Here is a 26,649-nt window from a genome sequence, read left to right on the forward strand (position 1 = left end):
GTCTCCCGTGGCTCAGGTGGGAAGAAAGTTGGGACTGGTTCTGTTCAGCAGTTTGGTACAGTTGCTATTTTGAGCACTCACAAAAACAGCTCCTCTGCCCCACGTCCAGCACTGCCCCCTCCCCCGCCCAGTGCCCCCATCCGACCCTGCCCACTGTCCCTGCTCCCCACGCTGCCCCCCATCCAGCCTTGATCCCCCCTCGCTGCCCCACATCTGGCCTCGCTGCCCCTGCTCCCCAGGGGCGATCTGCCATCACAGCCTCGGCGGGCGGAGGGGCCCGGCCCAGACCCCCTGCCCCAGCATGGCCAGGCGACCCCTCGGCGCTGCCGGGCTGCCAGGGGTCATTTCAGCGCCCCCAGCCCGGGGATGCTCTGTGCCCCGCGGCCCAGTGTGAAGCGGTGCCCGGCGTTGTGACAGGGCCGGGTCCCTGGGCCACGCGCTCGGAGCTGCTCTCCCTGGCGGGGAGCCGGGGCACGAGGAGCCGCTGGGCGCAGGCTGGACCCCGCCGCGGGCAGCAGCCCCGAGGGGAGGAAAGCTGCTGCGGCTAAGAACGGTTGTGGGGTGTCTGCGAAGAGACGTGGTTGTCGCAACCCCACCGTGGCCCGGGAGTTTCTTACGGCCCGGCCCGTGGCGCTGACATGTCAGCCGGGAGGCGTCCATTAGGGGGCAGCAGGGGCTAGGACGGGGGTGGCTGGGAGCCAGGACTCCTGGGTTCAGCCCCCACTTTTGCCACTAATTTGATGTGTCATCTTGGGCCAGTCCCTCGCTCTGCCCACGTCTCCGTTCCCCGGGGGGCCGATCCCACCTTTGTCCTGTTGTCAGGCTCCTGCGGGCAGAACCCATGGGTCTGGGCAGCCCCTGGCACAGCACAGCCCTGCTCTCGGTTGTTTCTGGGAGGTGTGCTACGGACGGTGATACAAGGGACCTGGGGTGTCTGAGGGAATTGCTCGTTGGACTTCTGCTTAGCCAGTGGGGTGAGACCGAAGTCCTCTCTGTCTGGCTGGTGGGTGCCTTAGTAGCGAAGGACCCCAGCCTTGGGCTGCGACTCCCCTGCTCTAAGCAATTTGTCCTGAATTGACACTCCCAGTGGGGTCCCCCAAAGGCCGCCTTGTCACACCTGCGGACCCCATCTCTGGCGGTTTGGCAGCGGTGGCTCTGCCACCGCCCGGGGGTGCTCCGAGCAGTGACGGCTCCAGCGCAGACCCCGCTTCTCTGCCCCAGCGTCTGAAAGGGCAGAGGAGACGCGTTACCTGCCTGCAGACGGGTTTGGCTCTCTGTGCTCCCCGTGCCCCCGGGCTCTCTGGGGGTCTCCACAGCCAGCGAGCGGGAGAGGCAGGGCCAGGCCAGCGCTACCCCGAGAACCAGGAGGCAAAGTGCTGGGACCTCTCCGGTACAAAGGCTTCTCCTGCTGCCAGCCTCCAGCCATGTCTGCCGAACCAGCGGGTGTGGCTGGGGCGATAGGATTTCGGCGTCTGGGAGTCGCTGGCTCGACTCCAGGGTTGGCTGCCCCAAGGCCTGTGGCAGGAATTCCCACCGTCGTGCGGCAGGGACCAAGGGTGGCGAGAACCTCCCCCCAGTGGGGGGGAGTCTGTCCGTGGAGGGGCAGGGGCAGGGGCTGGCCAGCTCCTGGGGAGGCTGGAGGAGGGATGTATGGCTCACACGGTGCCCAGACCGAGGGATGGGGAGAGGGAGGAGCAGGGGAAGGGGCAGAGGAAGGCCCCTACAGCATGTAGGAGCGTGTGTGTGTGTGTGGGGGGGGGTTGAGTGTCCTCCCTACCCCCAGCAGCCTCCTCCTCCTCCCCGCTGCCCTCCATTCACCCTCCTGCTGGAGCCACCGAGTGCAGCCGCGTGCCTTGGACGGGGCCGCGCTCACCTGTCGTGCTGCCCACCTCCACCCCCCCATGGACAGAGTGGGGGGGGGCACTCTCCAACCCTTCCCCCACGCTGCCTGAGCCAGCCCACAAGTGAACCCAGCCTCTCGGGGTCCCTACTCACGGGCAGGCCGAGGGGCTGCCTGGCCGGCTGAGCAGGGAGGGACGGCCTGGGAGTTGCTGGGTGAGCGCAGGAAGGGGGAAGAGGAACAGGACAGGGGTTAAGCACAGCTCAGCTGGAAAAGTGGGGGGGCCACAGACCCCCTGGTTGGTCCCCCCCCTGGTTCTGGCACTGCTGGCTAATACAGTACTGATTTTTAAGACGCGGTCGGGGGGAAGCGATCCAGGAAACTGCAGGCCCGCTTGTTTGATCCCAAATATATGCCAGGTCTTGGGCCAAGTTGTGGAAGAGGCAGTTGTTAAGGACATGGAGGTGAATGGTAATTGGGATAAAATACAACATGGTGTTACACCAGGTAGCTTGTGCCAGGCCAGCCTGATCCCTTTCTTTGAGAACATAACCCATCTTCTAATCTAGGCAAAGGAAAGGCAGCAGATTGGCTCTCCCTGGATGTCAGCAAGGCACTGGATACGGTTCCACATGGGAAATTCTTAGCTAAATTGGAGAATTTGGGGATTAATATGAGAGTCGAAAGGTGGATAAGGAGCTGGTTAAAGGGGAGACTACAACAGGTCCGACTGAAAGCTGAAATGCCAGGCTAGAGAGAGGTTACATAACATAAGAACGGCCCTATTGGGTCGGAGCAAAGGTCCATCTAGCCCAGTATCCTGTCTTCCGACAAGTATCGGGGTAGCCGTGTCAGTCTGTAGCCACAAAAACAACGAGGAGTCTGGTGGCACCTTAAAGACTAACAGATTTATTTGCGCATAAGCTTTCGTGGCTAAAAAAGCCCCCTTCTTCAGATGCATGGAGTGAACATGACAGATGCAGGCATTATGTACTGACACATGAAAGGAAGGGCGTTACCTCACAAGTGGAGAACCAGTGCTGAAAGGGCCAATTCGGTCAAGGTGGACGTGGTCCACTCCCAGTAATTGAGGAGGAAGTGTCAATACCAAGAGAGGGGAAACATTAGACGACAGGAACATGGTCTAAAACAGAGCTTGCAGGTTCCTGTCGTCTAATAAACCTTCTGTTTTCCTGGCTGGCTGAGAGTCCTGTCTGACTGCGGAGTTGGGGGGCAGGACCCTCTGGCCCCCCCAGGGCCCCGCCTGGGCGGACTGGCTGTGGGAAGCGCCCGGAGGGGCAGAGGAGGCTGAATGCTCCGAGGTCAGACCCAGGAAGGTGGAAGCCGGGTGAGCTGTTTGCCCTGCGGACAGGAAGGCAACTGGCCCAGAGTCCTGACTGGCTTCATGGGGAGCAGTTCCAGAGCATCGCCCGGGGACTCCGTGACACCCGTCTCGCTCTGTCAATCTGTTTCCTCACTTCCGCAGGTGGGTATTGTAGTTGTAAGAATGCTTGATAGAGATCTTGTAGGTGTTTGTCTCTGTCTGAGGGGTTGGAGCAAATGCGTTGTATCGTAGAGCTTGGCTGTAGACGATGGATCGTGTGGTGTGGGCAGGGTGAAAGCTGGAGGCATGTAGGTAGGAATAGCGGTCAGTAGGTTTCCGGTATAGGGTGGTGTTTATGTGACCATCGTTTATTAGCACTGTAGTGTCCAGGAAGCGGATCTCTTGTGTGGACTGGTCCAGGCTGAGGATGATGGGGGGCTGGAAATTGTTGAAATCCAGGTGGAACTCCTCAAGGGCTTCTTTTCCATGGGTCCACGTGATGAAGATGTCATCAATGTAGCCTCACAGTTTGCAGCAAGTCAGTGTCAGTGTCAGCAATAGGAATAGAACCCAGGAGTCCTGACTCTCAAGCCCCTGGCCTCACACATTAGACCGCACTCCCCTCCCAGAGCTCAGATAGAACCCAGGAGTCCTGGCTCCCTTCCCCCCTGCTCTAACCCACTGGACCGCACTCCCCTCCCAGAGCTCAGATAGAACCCAGGAGTCCTGGCTCCCTTCCCCCCTGCTCTAACCCACTGGACCGCACTCCCCTCCCAGAGCTCGGATAGAACCCAGGAGTCCTGGCTCCCTTCCCCCCTGCTCTAACCCACTGGACCCCGCTCCCAGAGCTCGGATAGAACCCAGGCGTCCTGGCTCCCTTCCTTAGCCCTTCTACCAAACGCCCTTAACTCCCACTACAACCCGGGGCCCCTGGACCGACTGCAGCTGGGCTGGGCTAACACAGGCTGCCGCGGGCACAGCCCAGACTGATAAAAAACTCAGAAACGTCCCCAAAATCCACTTTATTGCTGTTAGCAAAGCTGCAGAGCGAGATGGGGGGCGGCCGGGCTGTGGACACACACGGGGCGGGGGCTATACAGGGACTGGGCCCTTCCCACACAGACCCCGCGCTGGGCCCTTGGACCCGGGGGAGCCGCACATGGGTGCCATGGGGCCTTTAGCTGGGCGCTGGGGCCCCACCCCCAGCCATGGGCCCGATCCCACCCCATGGGGACCCCATTGACCGGGAATGGCCAAATCTGGCCCAAAGATTCTGTGTAATGGCTGGAGGGGCTTTACCTGGGGTGCCTGACAGCAGCCTCTGGCCAACAGGGGCTGGGCTCGGGGCCCAATCCAGCGCTCACTGGAGTCAAGAGAAACCTTCCCCACAATGGCAATGGGGTTTGGATCAGCCCCGTGGGCCCTGCTGCCCCCTGACGAGGGGCAACCCACATTCACAGCTCCATGGGGCTCCCTGAATAGGCATCCCCTCCCAAGCCCAGCGGGGGTGCAGGGCCCGCCTGAGGGGCCAGCTCCCCAGGCAGTCTCTAGCGGCTTGGCTCAGCGCGGTTACGGGGTCGGGGGGCCCCGCCTGGGTACAGCAGCTGGCACCATGACAGGAGCAGGGGTGCTGGGGGCAGAGCTGGAGGGGGCGGGGGCCGTGAGCGGGTCTCAGGAAGGCATCTGGGAAGGATTCAGGGCCCCCGGCTTCTCCCTGCGGTTATCTGAAAGGCAAAGAGGGTCGGTTACCAGGAGCCCTGGGCCCTGACGTGAGGCTGGCAGGGATCAGGGCCACTCCCCAGCACCCGCAGGGACTCTCTCATTGACACGGGGGGGCTGGGTGGGTTCAGGAGCTGTGGCTGGCTGGGGGGGCACAGTGGGTGGGGGGGTCTCCCCAGTGTGTGCTGGGTGGGGGAGGGTCTGTTGCTGGATGGGGGGAGCACAGCGGGTGGGGGGTCTCCCCAGGGGGTGCTGGTTGGGCCAAGGGGCTGTGGGTGTAGCGGGTGCCCTCCCCGGGCAGCGGCTACTCACAAGGGGCCCCGCGGGTTGCGGGCAGCGTTCATCTTCATGCCCTTGATGATGAGGATGGTGCCCGCGATGATGCCGATGATGCCCACGGCCAGACCCAGGGCGCACACCAGGGTCTCGGTGGTCTCGGGGACGGGGGTGGGCATCTGGGCTTCTGGAGAGAGGGGGAGAGGGACAGGGCACGGAGTGAGGGGGGCTGTTCCCACCCCTCCCTCCCCGAGCTGGGATAGAACCCAGGAGTCCTGGCTCCCAGCCCCCCCCTGCTCTGACCCATTAGCCCCCACTCGCCTCCCAGAGCCAGGATAGAACCCAGGCGTCCTGGCTCCCAGCCCTGTGCCCAGCAGGGCCCCGGACTCCCCGGCCTTACCCCAGTGCTTCGTGAAGGGCTCAGGCAGCCCCCAGTGCTCCACCCGGCAGTCGTAGAAGTCGCCCTGGCTGGGGAGGAAGGGCAGGTAGGAGAACTTGCGGAAGGAGTCACCCTGGCGGGGGTAGAAGTCGGTCTCGTAGACGCCCCCCGTCACCTCCTGCCCATTCTTCAGCCACGTCATGCTGAGCGCGGGCGGGAAGAACTTGTCCGCGAAGCAGATCAGGACGTTGGGCTCCCCCAGCTCCACGGGGTCTTCGGGGAACACGGTCACCTCGGGGGGCACTGGGGAGACAGGGGTGAGTGGGTCCCATTCCCTGCACCCCTGAGCCAGCTCGTCCCTGGTGCTCACGCTCCAGCTCAGGGGTCTCTCCCCAGGACTGTGGGGGCGTCACCGGGGCCGTCCCAACTCCCTGCCCTGACGACTGATGGGGCAGAAGGGGCAGGGGGAGAATCCCCCAGGGGCAGGGGCAGGGGCAGGGGCAGGGGCAGGTGCTGGGGAGGGGCAATGAACAGCCCTCAGCAAAGGAGCTGCCCCGGGCCACCAGCCTGGAGGGTGTGAACTGCCCTGGCCCCAGCTGCGTGGCTGCTCGCAGCCCTCGCCAGAGGCTGGGAGGGGATCTAAGCGAGGACCCACAGTCTTTAGGGTGTCTGGTACTGGGCCCGTGCGTGGCGGGGAAGGTCCACGGGTGAGCAAGGTGTGGGATGGCCCCAGGAAGGGGACGGGGAAGGTGCCCCCCGCGCCGTGCCTACCGTTCTGGGCCTGCGTGCGGTTGGACCTCTTGATCAGGATCTCCAGGTTGTTCTTCAGCACGGCGATGTTGCCCAGGGCAAACTGAGCATCGAAGCGGGCGAATTTGCTGAAGTCGGGCAGGCGCCAGACGGTCTCCTTCCTCTCCAGGTCCACGTAGAACATCTCGTCCTGGTCGAACTCCTGCATGTACTCGCCAGACTCCTCCTGGGCCAGGTCCGTCCGCTGGTAGAAATTCATCTGGGAGCTCATGTGCTCCACTGTGGGGAGAGGGGCATCAGCAGCAGCCCCCCCACGGGGCACGGTCTCTGGAGGACTTCCCCTACAGCCACAGCCCCCAGCATTCATCCTAGGACTCCCCGCTGTGAGGGGAAAGCACCCGCAGGGAGCGCAGGGACCCCTGACATCACGCTGGGGCATTGGGGTCAGCACTGTCTGGGAGGGGACAGCGCCCCTGCTGTGCCCCCCCCCCCCCCCCCGCACCACTCATTTGTTCTAACAGGTCTCCCATCCAAGCGTATCCGAGGAAGTGAGCTGTAGCTCACGAAAGCTTCTGCTCAAATAAATGTTAGTCTCTAAGGTGCCACGAGTCCTCCTTTCCATCCAAGTAGCGTCCAGGCCGACACCCACTTAGCTTAGGAAGGGGGACGTGACCCTAGTGCAGAGTGGGGTGGGTCTGGAGTGGGGGTGGGAAGGTTACACATTGTGACTGCAGGACATTTCATTCTCCCCTCTGTGCAGAGGGCTCATTCTGGGTCCTCGCATCACCACAACCTGGTTCTCGGGGCGATTTCAATCCCTGGCCCCCGACACTCACACCCCGGGGCCGGTCACTGGGAGACCCGGGAACTCCCCAGCTAGAGACATTAAAGCTGCACTGGGGGGTCAGACACCCTCCGGGAGGGGTCTGGCTCAGGCCTGAGGTTGGGATTGCCCAGGGCCCAAGGGAGTTGGGCACCTACATCCTAGGGAGTCGTTCGCTGATCCCAGCTCACCCGGCAGGATCTCACAGAGCGACTGCAAAGGAGGGGACCCGCCACCACTAGCCAAGGAGAGAGTCTGCCCCACAGAGCGCCCCCCTGCCGTGGGTCTGAGCCCTGGGGGGATGGGGGACAATGGGGCCAGGCCGGGGAGCGGAGACAGGGGCTCCCTGCTCTGCACAGACGCACTCGCTGCTCGGCAGGTTCTGGCCCTGGCGCAGCTCTTTGGGGAACGTTCCCCCATCCCCCCGGGGGGATCATCCCCCGAGTCCCTGTGGGGGAGGGGGCTGCACCCCTAGGGCAGGGCTGTGTTGTACCCAAACCGCAGCGACTTCCCCACAATCCCTCTGCTCCCCCCGCGCCAGCCTCCCCTCCCCTCCTGACATGGGGGTGAGACCCTCCACTCCATGCAGCACACGCCCTGCCCAGATCAGCCCCTGACCCCTCCCTCAACACTGTGGGGTAAGATTCTCCCTCCCTGCAGCCCCCCTATCTGGCTCCTCCCCATACCCCTCCCTGCCCCGTCAGCCCCCCCGTGTCCCCCCAAGGGTCCCACTCTGGGGGTTAAGCTGCCCCCCCCAGGCCCAGGCGTCACAGCCCCCGCCCCCCCGTACCTCTCACCGCCCCGGTGCCCGGCAGGGCCAGCAGGGTGAGCAGGGCCAGCTGGGCCATGGGGACGCCCCGTCCTGCGCCCATCTCCTCTCCCCGGACACTGGGCTGGGCGCAGGGCCGGCAGTGCTAGGGGGCCGGGGGGGCACATGTCACACCTGGGGGGGGGCAGGGCTGGGGGGCAGCGCCCGGCATTGGCCAGGGGAGCCCGGCCCAGGGGCCCGCACCCAATGGCAGAAATCCCTGCGCCGACCAGGCTGTTACCGGGCAGAGCAGCAGCGCGGAGCCTCGCCGAGAGAAGTTTCAGGCAAATCAGGCAAATTAAAAGAACCTCGCAGCAGCTGGTATTTTTACATGAACTCAGGATTTCTGAACATTCGGGGCTGGCAATACTGCAAATTCCCCCCCAGCCACCTGTGGCCGCGGGCTGTGTCTGCATGGCAGGGCCCAGCGTGGTGAGCCTCTGCCAACAGCCCAGTGTGGACGCAGCGCAGCCAGGAGGGGTTTATCCCCCGTGTGGGGACAGCGCCTCCCGGCATGGCCCTCGCCCGGTCCACACATGCCCTGCTCTGCAGAGCGACTGTGTGCAACGGGGGGCTTGGCGACACAGCGGTGTGCTGGGGTGTGGGGTCACACCTCTGACCCCCGGAGCTCTGTGTGTGTCCCGGGGGTGGTGTCACACCTAACCTGCAGAGCTCTGCTGGGATAAGCATTAAGTGTAGACCAGGTGTCACGGAGTCCCTGGGCGATGCTCTGGAACTGCTCCCCATGAAGCCAGTCAGGACTGTGGGGCAGTCGCCTTCCTGTGAGCAGCCTGTCTGCAGGACATACAGCTCACCCGGCTTCCACCTTCCTGGGTCTGACCTCGGAGCCTTCAGCCTCCTCTGCCCCTCCGTGCGCTTCCCACAGCGAGTCCGCCCAGGTGGGGTCCTGGGGAAGCCAGAGGGCCCTGCCCCCCGACTCCGCAGTCAGATGGGACTCTCAGCCAGCCGGGGAAACAGAAGGTTTATTAGACGACAGGAACATGGTCTAACACAGAGCTTGTAGGTGCAGAGAACCGGACCCCTCAGCTGGGTCCATTTTGGGGGGCAGGGAGCCAGACAACCCCGTCTGCCCTTCACTCCATGTCCCCAGCCAGCCCCAAACTAAAAAAACTCTCCAGCCCCTCCTCTCCTGGGCTTTGTTCCTTTCCCGGGCCAGGAGGTCACCTGATTCCTTTGTTCTCCAACCCTTTAGCTCTCACCTTGCAGGGGGGAAGGGCCCAGGCCATCAGTGGCCAGAAAACAGGGTGTGGACCATTCTCTGTGTCCAGACACCTGCACACACCTGCCCTGTAGGGCTCTGCAGTGATTATACACCCTTACCCCACCCCCTAGATACTTAAGAACTGCCTAGGGGAAACTGAGGCACCCCCCACAATATTCAGAGGCAACATTAAGAACAGTCCCGCTTCGTCACACCAGGCCGCAGGCAGGGTTCAGGGGGACCATCCGTGGGAGACCGGGACGCCCGGCCATTCCCCTCTAGGGGCACTGGTTCCCACCTGGCCTCAGGGTGGGATCCTGGCTGGCTCGGGGCGGGAATGGGACACAGGCCCTTTCCCTCTGGTGGATCTGCTGTTAGTGACCAAACTTCCTTCCCCCCGGAGTCTGTCCTGGGCCCTGTGTTTGGCATGCTGGTCCCTGTCCCCTGCCCAAACCCACTGCCTCCTGTCCGCATTGGCACCAACTTGTCCCCCACAGCTAACGCACGGGGTGTTCACACTGCCCCCGGCAGGAGGGGCCGGGCACTGGAGGGGCTGGAGAGGGGCTGGCCTGGGACCCAGGAGCCCTGGGGTCATTCCCGGCCCTGCCACAGACTGTGTGTGACCCTGGGCCAGTCACTGACTTCTCTGGGCCTCACGGGAGCTGGGGGGGGGGGGGGGGAGGAGGCAGCGGAGATGGGGAGGGGCTCAGAGACGTGGGGCCAGAGATGCCCCTTCGGGAGATCGATGGTGGGAGTAGCTGGGAGGCCGAGCTGTGCCTGACCCATGGAGACTGAGCCCCCTGCTCTGGTGGGGTGCCTGGGGGGCAGAGCTCAGGCCCATGGAGGTGGGGGTGGGGGAAGCTCAGAACTTCTGCCTGTGGGGCCAGCCCCCAACCTTCCACTGGGCCTAAATTTATCCACAACCAGAGACCGCCCCACAGACCCGGCCTGCCCCAGCCAGCAGCAGGGTGTCGAGGCACCAGGGGAAGGGGACGGAGGGTCCCAGTCCCATTGCTGGGGGCCCTGCTCTGGGGGGGGCTGGTCCCTGGGCTGGCCCCGCTCTCTAGCTGCCCCGGGGCCATGGCAGGCGCCGAGCGAGTCCTGCAGCCCGACCCCAGACCCTGCTCTGCCCCCCACGAGGGAGAAGTATGGAACCGAGCCCTGCTGGGGCCGGCTCTGCCTGGCAACGGATGATGCTGCCCAGACCCGATGCTGCCTGGCCCCTGGGCTGGGGGTGCCCAATCCCCGGGGCTGTGGGCAGCGTCCTGGGGCTGGTGCTCGGAGCTGGGCAGAGAAGGTCTCAGGCTGGGGGGTCCCGACGACTTTCCAGATCTCTCCCTTCTGAGCAGCGATGGGGACTGGTCGGATCCTGGGGGCTGGGAGCTGCTGGGCTGGGGCTCTGCTCGTGGCACTGACGGTGCTGAGAACCCACCTGGCTCATTGCACGGAGCCCCCAGGTGAGCAGAGACCCCAGCGCCCCGGGGAGCCCTGTCCTGGGCAGGCGCTGGGTGTTTCCGGGGGGCGGGGGGGGTCAGACCCGACATGCCTTAGGGTCCCCTGTCCTGGTGTCCTGTCTGCTCAGTGTCTCCCCCGTTCTCTGTGTCTCCTCCCAGAGGTGCTGGGATGAGGGGGCTGGGGGCTGCCGCACCCCCCGGATTGAAGCGGTTTCCCTCACACACGGGGGTCACAGTTCGGGTCAATGGCTCTCAGCACCCCCCCCCCGTACACATGGGCCCAGCGGCCCCGCGCTCGGTGTTACCGTCACCTGGGTCCGGGGGTGGGGGGCGGCTACGGGTTCGTGGGCGCTCCCGGAGGATTTGGGTCCCCCCCGGGGGCAGCAGGGGGCGGGGTGGGGTGCCTGAGCCGAGCCGAGCCGAGCCGAGCCCGTCCCCCCCAGGGCGGTTCGTGTACCAGGGGAACGCGGAGTGTCTGTTCTCCAACGGCACCGAGCGGGTCCGGCTCCTGCACCGGCACTTCTACAACGGGCGGCAGATCGACCACTTCGACAGCGAGCTGGGGGTCTACGTGGCGGACACGGAGCTGGGCCGGCCGAGTGCCGAGTATTGGAACAAGGACCCGGCGATCCTGGCACAGAAGCGGGCGGAGGTGGACACGTTCTGCCGGCACAACTACGGGGTGGAGGCGCCTTTCACCGTGGCCCGGAGAGGTGAGCACGGGGGGGATTCCTCCGCTCTGCCCCCCACCCCCCAGTTATCTCCATGCTCTGGCTCTTGGCCGGGGCGGGGGCTGAGCTGCTCCTGCGCCGGGGGGGGGGCAGGGGGGCGGGGTCACGGGCAGGGGGCAGGGCACAGAGAGTGGGGGGGGCGGCGGGGGCCGGGGTCACCCAGCAGCAGGAAGTCTCCTCCCTTCGCCTTCCCCCCCACCGTGCCCGTCCCAGCCCCCCCCCCGGGTCTGGCTGCAGCGCCCCCTCTCTGCAGGCCGCAGAGCCCCAGGCCCGGGTCAGTCTCGGGGGACTGACCCTCCTCCCCTCCCAGCCCCCCCGCCCCTCTGCGGGTTCAGCCCCCAGTACCCCCCACTCAGACCCCCCTCGGGGCAGGCGGCTGCTGCAGCTCCTACCCCCCACCCTGGGGTGGGCGGGGCCGGACGATGGGGCAGAACTTTCCCCTCCCCCCAACCCTGCCCCTCCCCCCTTGGGGTGCCCCTGGCAGGAGGGTGGGGGCAGCCCCTGGTCCCTGGGCCGAGACCCCGTTTCCCTGGGCCCCGAGGGTCAGACCGTCCCTGGCTCTGTCCCCATGGGGGTGACGGGACACAACTCCCCTGGGGCCCTTTCTGCTGATCCTGGAGCTGGGGCCTTTCCCTGGGGGACGGGGGGGTCACCCTGCTCTGTCTCCAGCCCCTATCCCAGCCCCTCCCCCTCTCTCCCCCCAGTTCAGCCCAAGGTGAAAGTTTCCCCCACGACATCGGGGTCTGGGTCCCACTCCCGCCTGCTGGTTTGCTCCGTGACGGGGTTTTACCCCGGGGGGATCGAGATTAAGTGGTTCAAGAACGGGCAGGAGCAGACGGCCGGGGTGGTGTCCACGGAGCTGCTCCAGAACGGAGACTGGACCTTCCAGATCCTGGTGATGCTGGAGATGAGCCCCCGGCGCGGGGACGTCTACACCTGCCAGGTGGAGCACATCAGCCTGCGGGACCCCCTCACCGTGCACTGGGGTAAGAGCCTCTGGGTGTGGGGCAGCCCCTGACCCTGCAGGGGCACCCCTCACTCTGTGGAGCCCTCGGGGGATGGGCCTGGGGCAGAGCGCTCACATGAGCTCTTCTAACCCAAATCTATCAACCTGGGCTGGGAGCTCACTTCCACGGGCTCCAAAACGCTGTGTAGACACAACCTGAGTGGGGCAGTGTTAGGGTTTCCTCCCCACTCTGAACTCTGGGGTACAGATGTGGGGACCAGCATGAAAGACTCCCTAAGCTTATATTCCACCAGCTTAGGTTAAAACTTCCCCAAGGCACAAATTCCTTCCCTTGTCCTTGGACAGTATTGCTGCCACCACCAAGTGATTTAGACAAAGATTCAGGAAAAGGACCACTTGGAGTTCCTATTTCCCCCAAATCTCCCCCCAAGCCCCTTCACTCCCTTTCCTGGGGAAGCTTGAGAATAATCTACCAACCAGTTGTCTTTAATAAAAGTACAGACCAGACCCTTTATGGTGTCACGGAGTGTGGGGGAGTCCAGGCCCTGCACCCCTCTTCCTGGGATTCACTGAGACTCTCAGCCAGCCAGTAAAACAGAAGGTTTATTGGACAACAGGAACACAGTCCAAAACAGAGCTTGTGGGGACACCCAGGACCCCTCAGTGAAGTCCTTCTGGGGGAGCAGGGAGCTTAGACCCCAGCCCTGGGGTTCCCTGTGTTCCTCCACCCAGCCCCAAACTGAAACTAAACCCCCCCAGCAGGTTCCCTGCTGCAGCCTCCGTCCACATTCCCGGACAGAGGTGTCACCTCCCCCTCCCCCTCCTGGCTCAGGTGACAGGCTCTCAGGTCTCCCGTCCCCAGGGCACATTCCCAGGTCAACACTCCCCCCTCCCTGCTGCGTCACATCCTCACATCTCTCCCCCCTTCGAGACCGAACGGAGCGGGGTCACTGTGACCAGTGACCTGGGGAAGTTCGGGGCCCCCTCTCCGGGACAGCGCATCCGCTATCAGGTTGGCACTTCCCTTCACATGGACCACGTCCATGTCGTAATCCTGCAGGAGCAGGCTCCACCTCAGGAGCTTGGCGTTGGCTCCTTTCATCTGGTGCAGCCAGGTCAGGGGAGAGTGGTCGGTGTAGACGGTGAAGTGTCGCCCGAAGAGATAGGGCTCTAGTTTCTTGAGGGCCCACACCATGGCCAGGCACTCCTTCTCGATGGCCGCGTAGTGTTGCTCCCGGGGTAGCAACTTCTTGCTCAGGTACACGATGGGGTGTCTCTCCCCCTTTTCATCCTCCTGCATTAACACCGCCCCCAGTCCCGTGTCGGAGGCGTCGGTGAACACCACAAAGGGCTTGTCAAAGTCTGGGTTTGCTAGAACTGGGCCACTGACCAGAGCCTCCTTCAGCGCCCGGAAAGCCTCCTGGCACTGCTCGGTCCAGACCACCTTGTCTGGCTTCCCCTTCTTGCATAGCTCAGTGATGGGGGTGGCTATGGCGCTAAAGTGGGGCACAAATCTTTGGTAGTATCCTGCCATCCCAATAAAGGCTTGGACCTGCTTTTTGGTGTGGGGAGCGGGCCAGTCTCTGATCACCTCCACCTTGGCCGGTTCCGGCTTTAGGCGGCCGCTCCCCACCCGATGGCCCAGGTAAGATACTTCAGCCATCCCCACCTTGCACTTCTCCGCTTTGACAGTCAGCCCAGCCCCCTGGAGTCGGTCCAGCACTTGTCTAACCTGGGACACGTGGTCCTCCCAGGTCTGGCTAAAGACACAGATGTCGTCAATATACGCCACGGCAAAACTCTCCATCCCCCTCAGGAGCTGGTCCACCAGGCGCTGGAAGGTGGCCGGCGCTCCCTTGAGGCCGAAAGGCAGGGTCAGAAACTCATAGAGCCCCAGAGGGGTGATAAAGGCCGATTTCAGCCGGGCATCTGCATCCAGCGGCACTTGCCAGTAGCCCTTTGTAAGGTCCATGGTGGTAAGGTACCGAGCTCCTCCCAGCTTGTCTAGGAGCTCGTCCGGCCTGGGCATGGGGTAGGCATCCGATACAGTGATGGCATTGAGCTTCCGATAGTCCACACAGAACCGGACTGACCCATCCTTTTTGGGGACCAGCACCACCGGCGAGGCCCAAGGGCTGGCCGATGGCTGGATCACCCCAAAAGCCAGCATGTCCCGGACCTCTCTTTCCAGGTCCTGAGCAGTTTTCCCTGTGACTCGGAAGGGGGAGCATCTTATCGGCGGGTGCGACCCTGTCTGCACCCGGTGGACAGTCAGATTAGTGCGTCCAGGCTGGTTGGAAAACAGCTGTCGGTACGGATGCAGCACCCCCCTGACCTCAGCTTGCTGGGCAGGGGTGAGCTGATCCGAGAGGGGGATTGTTTCCAGGGGGGAACCAGCTCTGGTCCCAGGGAATAGATCTACTAAAGGGTCATCTCCCTGCTCCTCCCACTGACCACACACAGCTAACACCACATTCCCCCTGGCATAATATGGCTTCATCATATTCACATGGTACACCCGGCGGTGGTGGGCCCGGTTCGACAGCTCCACCACATAGTTTACCTCATTGAGCTGCTTGACGACCTTGAACGGGCCCTCCCAGGCGGCCTGTAGTTTGTTCTTTCTCACGGGGATGAGAACCATCACCTGATCCCCGGTGGCGTAGGCACGGGCCCGCGCCGTGCGGTCATACCAGACCTTCTGCTTCCTCTGGGCTCTGGCCAGATTCTCCCTGGCCAGGCCCATGAGTTCAGCCAGTCTCTCTCGGAAGGTCAGGACATACTCCACCACTGACTCTCCATCGGGAGTGGCCTTCCCCTCCCACTCGTCTCTCATCAGGTCCAGGGGGCCCCTCACCCTCCTGCCATATAACAGTTCGAACGGGGAAAATCCGGTAAACTCCTGGGGCACCTCCCTGTACGCGAACAGCAGGTGAGGTAAGTACTTGTCCCAATCCTGCGGGTGCTGGTTCATAAAGGTTTTCAGCATCATCTTTAGCGTCCCGTTAAACCTCTCCACCAGCCCATTGGACTGGGGGTGATACGCTGAGGCCCAGTCATGCCGGACCCCACATTTCTCCCACAAGCACCGGAGCAGGGCCGACATGAAGTTGGAGCCTTGGTCTGTCAAGACTTCCCTGGGGAACCCCATGTCACGGAGTGTGGGGGAGTCCAGGCCCTGCACCCCTCTTCCTGGGATTCACTGAGACTCTCAGCCAGCCAGTAAAACAGAAGGTTTATTGGACAACAGGAACACAGTCCAAAACAGAGCTTGTGGGTACACCCAGGACCCCTCAGTGAAGTCCTTCTGGGGGAGCAGGGAGCTTAGACCCCAGCCCTGGGGTTCCCTGTGTTCCTCCACCCAGCCCCAAACTGAAACTAAACCCACCGAGCAGGTTCCCTGCTGCAGCCTCCGTCCACATTCCTGGGCAGAGGTGTCACCTCCCCCTCCCCCTCCTGGCTCAGGTGACAGGCTCTCAGGTCTCCCGTCCCCAGGGCACATTCCCAGGTCAACACTCCCCCCTCCCTGCTGCGTCACATCCTCACATATGGTTAGGACACTAAAATGAATTACGTTTTTAAAAGAAGAACTTTATTATAAAGGAAAAAGTAAAAGAAGCACCTCTGTAAAATCAGGATGGAAGGTAATTTTACAGGGTAATAAAAAGATTTAAAACACAGAGGATTCCCCTTTAGGCTTAACTTTACAAAAACAGGAATAAACATCCCTCTTAGCATAGGGAACATTTACAAGCTAAAACAAAAGATAATTTAACACATTTTTTGCTATTACTTACAATTTTTGTAATTTTAGATGTATCATTTTAGTAGGAGCTGGGTTACCTGCTTGGTTTTTTTCTTTGTCCCAAGAGGGAACTAAACAAAGAGCACAAAGAAAACCTTCCCTCCACCCCCATTTGAAAGTATTTTCTTTCCCCATTGGTCCTTCTGGTCAGGTGCCAAGTAGGTTAATTGAACTGATTAACCCCTTACAGGTAAAGGAGGGATTTTATGCTACCCTTAGCTGTATGTTTATGACAGGCAGTGACAGGGCTGGGAAAGGAGAAAAGTCTCCATAATTATGACTGGTCTGGAGAAGGGAGATCACAGCACAAGGACAAGGGGACACTCAGTGGAATGGAAAGGGGGCAAATTCACACCTGGTAAAAGGAAGGACGTTTCCCACACACTGTGTAATTGGCCTGTGGAACTCACTGCCACAGGATATAACTGAGCCCAAGAACAGAGCAAGGTTCACACAGAGACGGGCTATTTCTGTGTCTCACAGACTATCCAGGGCTAGACTCAGAGCTGTCCCTTGGGTAGGGTGAATCAGGGCAACCGCTCTGGGCCCTGCAGGCTGGTGCGACTGGCCAGCATGGTCACTCCCGGCAGAGAGACGAATCTGTCACTTCCCCCCATGGGCCCCGCACCCCCCTAGGAACGGCCTTGGCTAGATGAGTTCATGCTGACAATGGACAGGGATATCAGACCTCACGCTGCAGGGTCTGAGCCGATCTCTGACAATCACAGACCAGGAGGAGCCCTGACATGGGGCAGATTGTCCCACAGCTGATCCTGCGGGCTCTGCCCCGGCTGGCGCTGGTCACTGGCGCAGACGGGAGCCCGGCCCAGAGGCCCCTGGCTCTGACCCGGCCCGTTCCGTGTCCCGGTTTCAGAGGCGCAGTCTGACTCCGCCAGGAGCAAGATGCTGACGGGCGTCGGGGGCTTCGTGCTGGGGCTGATCTTCCTGGCGCCGGGACTCCTCATCTACCTGAAGAATAAGAAAGGTGAATGGCTCCGGGTGGGGGCAGGGCACCAGGGTGTCTCTGGCGGGATGTGGGGCTGGGGAGGCTCAGGGGAATCTGGGGGCCGGAGGGGGACTGGGGTCCTAGTGAGGGGCGTTCCATGCCGTGGGGCAGGGGCTGGAGCTCTGACCCCCAGGATCCGGCTCCCCCCGCCCAGGGCTTTGACCATGTCTCTCTTTGTTTTTCAGGGCGCCCCATTCCCCAACCTTCAGGTAATTTCAATCCCCCTCCCCCCGTTAAACCCGCCTCCCCCCACACTGACCACAGGCTGCCTGGGACACCCGTGGGGCAGCTGCTTCTGCCCCTCGGCCCATGACACCGGCCCGGCTCAGCCCAGGGGCAGCTGGGCAATGGGGCTCTGGCACCATGGAGGAGGAGTCTGCGGGTCCCTCGGTCCCCGTTCAGGCCGATCCCTGAGCTGCTCCCGGGGGCAGAGGGTCCTGGGTCCTGCCGAGCATCGCCCAGCCCTGCGGCTGCTGGGCAGCGTTCCTGGGGGCGCCCTGGGGCCTGGCAGAGAAAATCCCCCGTCCCTCCCGCTAGCCCCACAGCCAAGGGCTGATTTCTCTCCCCTCTCCCTGCAGGGCTCCTGAGTTAGATCCTGGGCGTCGGATCCCCCGGCCGGCAGGAGTTTCCGTCCGTCTCTCCCAGCCCCTCGCCCAGCCTGGAGAATGCAGAACCTGGGGCCGGTCCCTTCCCGTCCCCGTCTGCTCCCCGCGCTCTGCCCGGCTCCAGCCCGCGCTGTCTCCGCCTGGGGACCCGTCCCTGCCCCTCAGTCCCCGCAGGGCCCTGGGGCGACCCTGTCATGCTGTCGAGCGGTTCACGAGTGTGGGTAGCAATCTCAGGGCACAGTTAGTACCCGGGGCACCAACCCCAAATTGGCTGAGTTCTGTACTGAGATTTCACCAAAGTATCGGGTGTGAACTCCGCAGGCCCTGTAAGGATGTCACTGCAGAGCCACAGACAGTCCCCTTGGGCTCTCCCATCTGTCTGGCCACCCCGGCCAGCCTGCCCTTCTGATCGATCGATCGTCCCTTCCCCCACAAATCACAGCGATATTCGGGTCTCTCCCTGTCCCAAAGGACCAGTCGCTTTCCCCAGGTCAGTAGCACCTTCGGTCCCACTCCACAGACGACGCTTGTAGCCAATCCTGCAATAACCTCAGTAAAGACTTGTTAACGGAGACCAAGCACTGGGATTTCTTTACAAGGTTACAGCAGGTCCCACACACACACCAGGGAGGTACAGCCCTCGGGCCCCAAAGGTCGCAGGAACTCCTGTCAGAAGCAAGCGCTGTGTCTGCTGTGGGGCTGACCCGGGCACAGCCAGGGGATCTGGTGCCTGGTCATTCCTGCCCCTTCCCATCCACGCCGCGTCCAGCGAGGGATTTCTCCTGGGCGGGGGTTTTCATGCCCTTCCTGCCCATGTTCACGCTGGTGGGACGAGCGCTCCTGCACCTCTCACCTTCATGGGGGTGTGTGTGGGGGGCCCTCAACCAAGTCCTGTGTCCTCTGAGGCCCCCCAAGGGCCCACCTGGGGCGTGGGGCTTGTCCACACGCCCAGGGCTGCTGCAGCGCGTCTGGTGAAGACGCTTTACGCCGCTGGGAGGGAGATCTCCCCTTGGCCCGATAACCCATCTCTGCGCGCGGCATGGGAGTGGGGGGGACGCTCTCCGCCAGCAGCGCTGGGCCCACGAGTGCTTGTGTCCGTGTCACTTATGTCACTCCGGGAGGTGGTTTATTCACACAGGGGCATGCGCCGGGGGGGTCGAGCAGGGGCACTCCCCCCCAATCAGCACAGGCACAGAACTCCCCCAGCCCCAGGGTGGGAGACGACAGTTCCTCAAGCCCTGGAGCCACGGGGGGAGATCCAGCTCCTCTGGCTGCCAGGGGGGGACGGGGACGGGGGGGGGATGATGGGAAAGGGGGAAGATCCAGCTCCTCTGGCTGCCAGGGGGGGACGGGGACGGAGGGGGGGATGATGGGAAAGGGGGAAGATCCAGCTCCTCTGGCTGCCGGGGGCGGGGGGGGGGAAGAGCCAGCTCCTCCAGGCACGGGGGGCACAGAAAGGGCCCCTCCAAAAGCGGCCAAATTTGTATTCCTGTGCACGCCCCTGCGACACCCGAGGGACACAAATTACGCTGACATGAGCCGCAGTGCAGACTCACCCTGGGGCGTCTGTTGCTGGGCCGGGTGGAGAGAACCCGGCCTGGGCACTCTGGTGTTTCACGCTCGGTGACACGTCTCTCCTGCCTGGATTCACTGATTCAGAGCAAACCCTTCCCTGTCGCCTGATAGCCCGGGACCCCCCGTTCTGGGGGAGACTAACGCAGACAGCCCTCACGAGCATTTCACACAGTCTGACCCCACTGGGATCCATCTAACGCCCGTTGGCACAGTGCGAACACACAGCTGAGCCAGGCTGGGCACGGGGCAGGGGCCGGATCTGATTGGGGGGAGGGGGCAGGAGCCTACGGGGCGGCTCTGAGAGGGGGGTGATTCCTGGGGGAGGCTGCGGGTTTGTTCCCAGGCTGGATGGGCTCTTTGCGCAGGGATGGGGAGAGCGGGGAGGGGGCCCCCAAATCCCTTTCCCAGGGGAGAGGCAGCTGGAGAGATGCTCCTGTCCCAAGCCCGGGCCGCAGGGACCAGCCTGACACTCCCAGCCCCGGGGGCTCAGCAGTGGGGCAGCAGGGTTGGGGAGCAGCTCAGCGGCAGCACACGGGGGTGGGGGCAGTTGTTACCCAGCCTTCCAACTCCCCCGCCCCCAGGGCCCCTCACCTCCCGCGGCCCAGAGATTCACACCCCGGAGCCCCGTCCCCAGCAGAGTCCCAGACCTGTCTCAGGGGGGTTGGCTCTGAGCTCCAGTGTTTGCCGGCAGGTACCCAGTGTGATGAAATAGGAATTTTCTGTGATACTGTTAGGAGGCTTGTGTGTGCCTCAGTTTCCCCCATATGCTGTTTGGCGGCGTTTGCACACTCCAGGAGGGGGGGGCAGGAGCAGGAATGTGGCGTGCTCAGGGGAGGAGGCGGGGAAGAGGCGGGGCCAGGGCCGGGATTTGGGGAAGGGGTGGGGCAGGGGCGGGGCCTCATGGAAGGGGTGGGGTGGGGCAGATGTGGGGGTCGAGACCCCAGGGAAAAGAGGGGAAGTTGGCGCCTGTGCCCGGAGCGCTGCAGCCACCTCGACCCAAGCGTTTGGTGCAGACCAGGCCGGGCTGGGCCCAGGGCCCTTCGCCCGCTGACATCTGTGACTGGGCCCTGCAGAGCACCCGACCCCCGTCCCTTCTCCCCAGCCTGCCCCAGGGCACCCACTGCGGCTGCTGTTCCCTCTTTGCCCTGCCGAGGGCGCCCTCTCCTTTCTCATGGGGCTGGGGTTTGGCTGGCTATGGGCTGGCGGGTCCCCAGCTGGCTGCCGTGGGGGGACAGACACGTGTGGGGCTGGTGGCTCTTGAGCTGGGGTCTCTGGGTCTCCCGTGGCTCAGGTGGGAAGAAAGTTGGGACTGGTTCTGTTCAGCAGTTTGGTACAGTTGCTATTTTGAGCACTCACAAAAACAGCTCCTCTGCCCCACGTCCAGCACTGCCCCCTCCCCCGCCCAGTGCCCCCATCCGACCCTGCCCACTGTCCCTGCTCCCCACGCTGCCCCCCATCCAGCCTTGATCCCCCCTCGCTGCCCCACATCTGGCCTCGCTGCCCCTGCTCCCCAGGGGCGATCTGCCATCACAGCCTCGGCGGGCGGAGGGGCCCGGCCCAGACCCCCTGCCCCAGCATGGCCAGGCGACCCCTCGGCGCTGCCGGGCTGCCAGGGGTCATTTCAGCGCCCCCAGCCCGGGGATGCTCTGTGCCCCGCGGCCCAGTGTGAAGCGGTGCCCGGCGTTGTGACAGGGCCGGGTCCCTGGGCCACGCGCTCGGAGCTGCTCTCCCTGGCGGGGAGCCGGGGCACGAGGAGCCGCTGGGCGCAGGCTGGACCCCGCCGCGGGCAGCAGCCCCGAGGGGAGGAAAGCTGCTGCGGCTAAGAACGGTTGTGGGGTGTCTGCGAAGAGATGTGGTTGTCGCAACCCCACCGTGGCCCGGGAGTTTCTTACGGCCCGTCCCGTGGCGCTGACATGTCAGCCGGGAGGCGTCCATTAGGGGGCAGCAGGGGCTAGGACGGGGGTGGCTGGGAGCCAGGACTCCTGGGTTCAGCCCCCACTTTTGCCACTAATTTGATGTGTCATCTTGGGCCAGTCCCTCGCTCTGCCCAGGTCTCCGTTCCCCGGGGGGCTGATCCCACCTTTGTCCTGTTGTCAGGCTCCTGCGGGCAGAACCTGTGGGTCTGGGCAGCCCCCCGCACAGCACAGCCCTGCTCTCGGTTGTTTCTGGGAGGTGTGCTACGGGCGGTGATACAAGGGACCTGGGGTGTCTGAGGGAATTGCTCGTTGGACTTCTGCTTAGCCAGTGGGGTGAGACCGAAGTCCTCTCTGTCTGGCTGGTGGGTGCCTTAGTAGCGAAGGACCCCAGCCTTGGGCTGCGACTCCCCTGCTCTAAGCAATTTGTCGTGAATTGACACTCCCAGTGGGGTCCCCCAAAGGCCGCCTTGTCACACCTGCGGACCCCATCTCTGGCGGTTTGGCAGCGGTGGCTCTGCCACCGCCCGGGGGTGCTCCGAGCAGTGACGGCTCCAGGGCAGACCCCGCTTCTCTGCCCCAGCGTCTGAAAGGGCAGAGGAGATGCGTTACCTGCCTGCAGAAGGGTTTGGCTCTCTGTGCTCCCCGTGCCCCCGGGCTCTCTGGGGGTCTCCGCAGCCAGCGAGCGGGAGAGGCAGGGCCAGGCCAGCGCTACCCCGAGAACCAGGAGGCAAAGTGCTGGGACCTCTCCGGTACAAAGGCTTCTCCTGCTGCCAGCCTCCAGCCATGTCTGCCGAACCAGCGGGTGTGGCTGGGGCGATAGGATTTCAGCGTCTGGGACTCCCTGGCTCGACTCCAGGGTTGGCTGCCCCAAGGCCTGTGGCAGGAATTCCCGCCGTCGTGCGGCAGGGACCGAGGGTGGCGAGAACCTCCCCCCAGCCTGCCTGGGACACGGCGGACTCGGTGGCCAGACCGGTCGCCGTGCAGAGAGGCCTGTGGCTGCAGACGTCGGGGCTCTCGCAGGGGGTGCAGCACCGACCTCAGGGCCTTCCCTTCGACGGGGCCTCGCTCTTCTGGGACCCCATGGACACGAAGCTGCCTGGCCTCAAGGGCTCCAGAGCCGCACTGCCATCGACCCCGGGCCCTGTGTGCGTCAGTCGTCTGGCGCAAGCGTGTCAGGCCTCAGCGGCCCCCTCGGGTCTCAGGTCCCTCCTGGCACGAGCCGCACAAACGCAAGGGGCGAGGGCACCGGTGCAGTCAGGGCCTGCTGGTCCCCACCTCTGCCCAGCGGGGCACTAGCCTGCCGAGTGGGCACAGACAGGCCTTTTGAAGGCAGGCCGGGGACGGACGATCAGTCTCCTTCCTGGATCATCAACACCCCCCCCGCTGTTTATTTTTGCACCCCCTTTCCCCGTCCTTCCCCACTTGGGCAGCAATAACGTCAGAGCGCTGGGGGCTCAGCACCTCGCTGCGGGGTGCAGCCTTCAGTGTATTCCCATCCCGCCTCCTCACCCCCCTTCCCTGTCCCTCTTCAGGGGCCTCCTCCCCAGCAGCTTCTCACCCAGGAGCTGCCAGCCCGGCTGCGGGCTGGGTTGGTGGAGGCGGTTGCCCCGGAGCGGAGAGCAAAGGGATTCTTCTCCTGCTGTTTCCTTGTTCCCAAGGCGAAGGGGGGTCTACGGCCAACCCTAGACCTGCGTCGACTCCCCGCGTCTCTCAGGAAGGTGAGATTCCATCCGGCCTCCCTGGCCTCCCTCGTCTCCTCGCTAGATCCAGGCACTGGGATGCCGCCCTCGATTTGAAGGACACGTATTTTCATATCTCCTTTTTCCGGGGACTCAGGCGCTTCCTTGGGTTCGCGGTGGGCCACGCTCGTTACCAGTTCACTGCGCTTCCCTTTGGCGGCCCCGCGAGGCTTCACACCGTGCAGGGCGGTGGTCGCGGCCCACCTCAGACCTACCCGTCCCTGGAGGAGCAGGTGATAAAGGGGGACGCGGAAGGTCACGTCCAGCGCAGCGTCCCGGGGGTGCAGCCCGAGCCGGCATCATTTGGACTCTATCCTTGCCCTTCCAGCCTCAGTCCCGGCTTCCCTCAAGTGGGGATTGTGGCCGCGTGTGCCGATTTCTCTCCCCGTGTATCCACCGGGCTGGCTCTGGCGCCCCCGGAGCGCTCACGCGTCGGTCCCTGCACCCTCTCGGTTCCTTCTCGCCGAACTCCGGGGCAGGAGGGCGGGTTTGGACGTGGGCAACGCGTCCCGAGGAACAAGCTACAAGAGGCCGGGAACAGAGTGCTGGCTCGTGTCGACTCCATTCCCGGTGACTCACAAGCAGCATCCCCAGAGGGGGCTCAGAGCTCACGGGCCTGCTGATCTCGACGCAGCTCTCCCGAAGCCGGTGCCATCTCTGGCTTGGTGGCTGATGGCGTCATGGGACGTGAACCTCTGGATTGAGGCGACGTCGCAGCCCTGAAAACGTCCTGGATCAGAACCTGTGCCAGGAAGGCTGCGGAAGACCCTTGCACTCTCGTAAAACGGGCCTTTGCGATGGCTGGAGGCAGGATCTTTGCCTGCTCGTAGCACGCCCGGATGCGGGCCCTGATCCCTATGGGACCTTTCATTCTGTCTGTGACTGTGACAAACAGCTGCGTCGATCTGCGGAAGGGGCTCGTCCGGTCAATATAAAAGGCTAGGGCCCTTCTCACGTCCAGAGAGTGCGGGCGTCTTTCCGCCTCTGACTCATGCGGCTCCGGGAAGAAGACCGGCAGACAAATGTCTGGCTTGACATGGAACAGCGAGACCACCTTGGGTAGGAAGGCTGGCGGGGGGATGCAGCTGGACCTTGTCCGAAAAGAAACCGTATAGGGAGGCCCCGAGGTGAAGGCCTGTGTGACGAAGTGGGACTGTTCTTAATGTTTCCTCCGAATATTGTGGGGGTGCCTCAGTTTCCCCAATGCAGTTCTTAAGTATCTAGGTGGTGGGGTAAGGGTGTATGATCATTGCAGAGCCCTAGAGGGCAGGTGTGTGCAGGAGTCTGGACACAGAGAATGGCCGACACCCTGTTTCCTGGCAACTGATGGCCTGGGCCCTTCCCCCCTGCGAGGTGAGAGCTAAAGGGTTGGAGAACAAAGGAATCAGGTGACCTCCTGGCCCGGGAAAGGAACAAAGCCCAGAGGAGGAGGGGCTGGAGGGAGTTTCAGTTTGGGGCTGGCTGGGACATGGAGTGGAGGGCAGAAGTGGTTGTCTGGCTCACGGCCCCCCAAAATGGACCCAGCTGAGGGGTCCCGTTCTCTGCACCTACGAGCTCTGTTTTAGACCATGTTCCTGTCGTTTAATAAACCTCTGTTTTACTGGCTGGCTGAGAGTCCCGTCTGACTGTGGAGTTGGGGTGCAGGACCCTCTGGCTTCCCCAGGAGCCCCGCCTGAGCGGACTCGCTGTGGGAAGTGCACGGAGGGGCAGAGGATGCTGAATGCTCCGAGGTCAGACCCAGGAAGGTGGAAGCGGTGTGAGCTTTGTGTCCTGAAGACAGGCTGCCCCCAGAAAGGAGACTGCCCCAGAGTCCTGACTGGCTTCATGGGGAGCAGTTCCAGAGCATCACCCGGGGACTCCGTGACAACTGGTGGGAGCGGTGGGATGTACTGCACCCCGTGGACGGTGCTTCCTGCAGTAAGTGACTGGGGAGCAGTAAAATGAAGGGGGATTGACGGGGACCAGGTGTGCTGAAGATTCAGAGAGAGACGGTTTCAGGGGGCGGTTAACTCCTGGAAGTGTGTGACCAGAGAGAAGGACTTTTGCAGTAACAGGGTCCCCCGGGGGACTGCAGCGAGCGGTCCCAGGGGCGGAGGAGTCTGCAGCTCGACCCTGGCAAAGAGGTGGTGACCTCGAGAAGGGCTGGCACACGAGGGGTTCTCCCTGGAAACCGTGGGGAGCTGAGAGCACATAGGCCTGTGAGTCCACAACAACTTGGGAAGAGTGGAGTGACGGCCTGTCACCGTCTCCTTAAGAAGGACATTGTAACCCTGTGCAGAAAGAGAGGGTTGAGCATTGGAAAGTTCACCAAAGCACAGTTAATCGTGCAGCTGGAGGAGGATGACCGCTCTAAGGGACAGATTCCTGACCCCAAATGGGGCTATAGCAGGATCTGGGAGCAGCTGGAGTAGTAGCCAGGCATCGCCAAGACTCCTGTCCCCGACCAGACGAGGGTCTTCACGATCGGGTTCCCCATCGGGGGATCGGAGACGGACGGGATTGGAGCTGAGTCCGAGAGAGCTAGAGGACTGTGAGAGACAGCGAGAGGCCAAGAAAGAGCTGCAGAAGCAGCAGCAGCATGAACTGGCGGTGGGGGAGCGGAGAGGCATAGGGGACCTCCCCGGGGTGAGTGGGGATAGACCCCGGGGGGGCCAGCTCCACACGGAACCTCGAGACTACATTGCTGCCCCTGGTTAAGGAGGGTGGGGGATGTGGATGCCCACCTCACTGCCTTTGAGCAGGCTGGCGATTTGAACCAGGGGGACCCTGCGGAAAAGCCCCGGTGTCTAGCTCCCTTGCTGGGTCCCAAGGCCATAGACTCTGTCGGCCAGATGGGTGGGGAGGTGGACAGGCTCCCACTCCTGACCCCAACCTATATGTCTGTGTGGAGTTTCCTTGGGCCAGGCCCCTCGGACCTCCAGTGGGAGCAGAAGGTGATGGTCAATGGGGAGACATTCGTGGGGTGGCGAAGTCCTGGGACAGAGAGAACTGTTGTCAGGCCCTGGGTGGTGCAGCCTCAGAGGCTGAGGGGCTGGGTGAGGGTCCCAGGGACGAAGCCCCTCGCCCTGCCTATGGCCCAGATCCCTGTGCAGACCCAGGAGGGGTCGGGCTGGCTGGTTGTTGGGGTTCTCCGGGATATCGGCTGCGAGACCCTGTTGTGGGGTGACTGTGTCTCTTTGGGACAGGATCCAGGCCCTGCTCCTGTAACTGCCAAGGGTTTGAATTTGAATCCAGGGAACCAATCGGTGGAGAGGGAAATGGTCAGTGAAAATGCAGATGACCTGGCTGGCATGGGGGAGGAGCGGCTAGGCTCAGGCTACCTGCCTGCCTGTAACCAGACCCCTGGGGCTGGGTGGGACAGAGGGATGCTCCCCGCCCCCTTGCACTCCGGAGAGGGGGCTCACGCTGGCTCTGATGCAGTGAGGAAAGCAGGGAGCTCGCTGCCTGCCCCCACTGGGACAGCAAGGGCAGCGCTGAGCAAGGGGGGAGATAAGACCCCAGCTGAGTGGGGGGAGACACAGGCAGGGCAGGGGATCTGTGGGGAGTGGCAAGGTGCTTGGTAAGGAAAGTTTGGATGAGCCTAGGCAGCCTTGTGAGCTGATGGCTGTGTCTAGTGAGCAGTGTGGGGAGGCCAGGAGAGTGGAAGATGAGTGTCCCTGGACCTTACCTGTTACCTGGGGGGAGAATTGTGACAGGGAAGGAAACGTGCC

The 26,649-nt window shown here is 63.2% G+C and overlaps 2 protein-coding genes across 3 annotated transcripts; one reads left to right on the top strand and one right to left on the bottom strand.

Moving 5' to 3' along the window:
- Positions 1 to 4,789: 4,789 nt before the first annotated feature.
- Positions 4,790 to 8,023, bottom strand: LOC141998007 (HLA class II histocompatibility antigen, DR alpha chain-like). 2 transcript variants are annotated; one of them, XM_074970619.1, is made up of 5 exons: positions 7,902 to 8,023; positions 6,310 to 6,567; positions 5,560 to 5,841; positions 5,196 to 5,346; positions 4,790 to 4,888 (listed from the first exon to the last, which is right to left on the bottom strand). In XM_074970619.1, exons 1-5 carry the CDS (start codon positions 7,981 to 7,983, stop codon positions 4,885 to 4,887), a joined length of 777 nt encoding a protein of 258 aa, XP_074826720.1. In that variant the 5' UTR covers positions 7,984 to 8,023; the 3' UTR covers positions 4,790 to 4,884. The 2 variants fall into 2 exon arrangements, with proteins under 2 accessions (XP_074826720.1, XP_074826719.1); XM_074970618.1 differs by lacking the exon at positions 4,790 to 4,888 and having other exon boundaries at positions 5,192 to 5,346.
- Positions 8,024 to 10,420: 2,397 nt separating this feature from the next.
- On the top strand, positions 10,421 to 17,823 carry LOC141998001 (H-2 class II histocompatibility antigen, E-S beta chain-like). Its single transcript, XM_074970606.1, has 6 exons — positions 10,421 to 10,598; positions 11,039 to 11,308; positions 12,031 to 12,312; positions 16,973 to 17,083; positions 17,290 to 17,313; positions 17,683 to 17,823. Exons 1-6 carry the CDS (start codon positions 10,493 to 10,495, stop codon positions 17,694 to 17,696), a joined length of 807 nt encoding a protein of 268 aa, XP_074826707.1. The 5' UTR covers positions 10,421 to 10,492; the 3' UTR covers positions 17,697 to 17,823.
- Positions 17,824 to 26,649: the final 8,826 nt, after the last annotated feature.

Source organism: Natator depressus, chromosome 14 (assembly GCF_965152275.1).
Source record: "Natator depressus isolate rNatDep1 chromosome 14, rNatDep2.hap1, whole genome shotgun sequence".
NCBI lineage: Eukaryota > Metazoa > Chordata > Testudines > Cheloniidae > Natator > Natator depressus.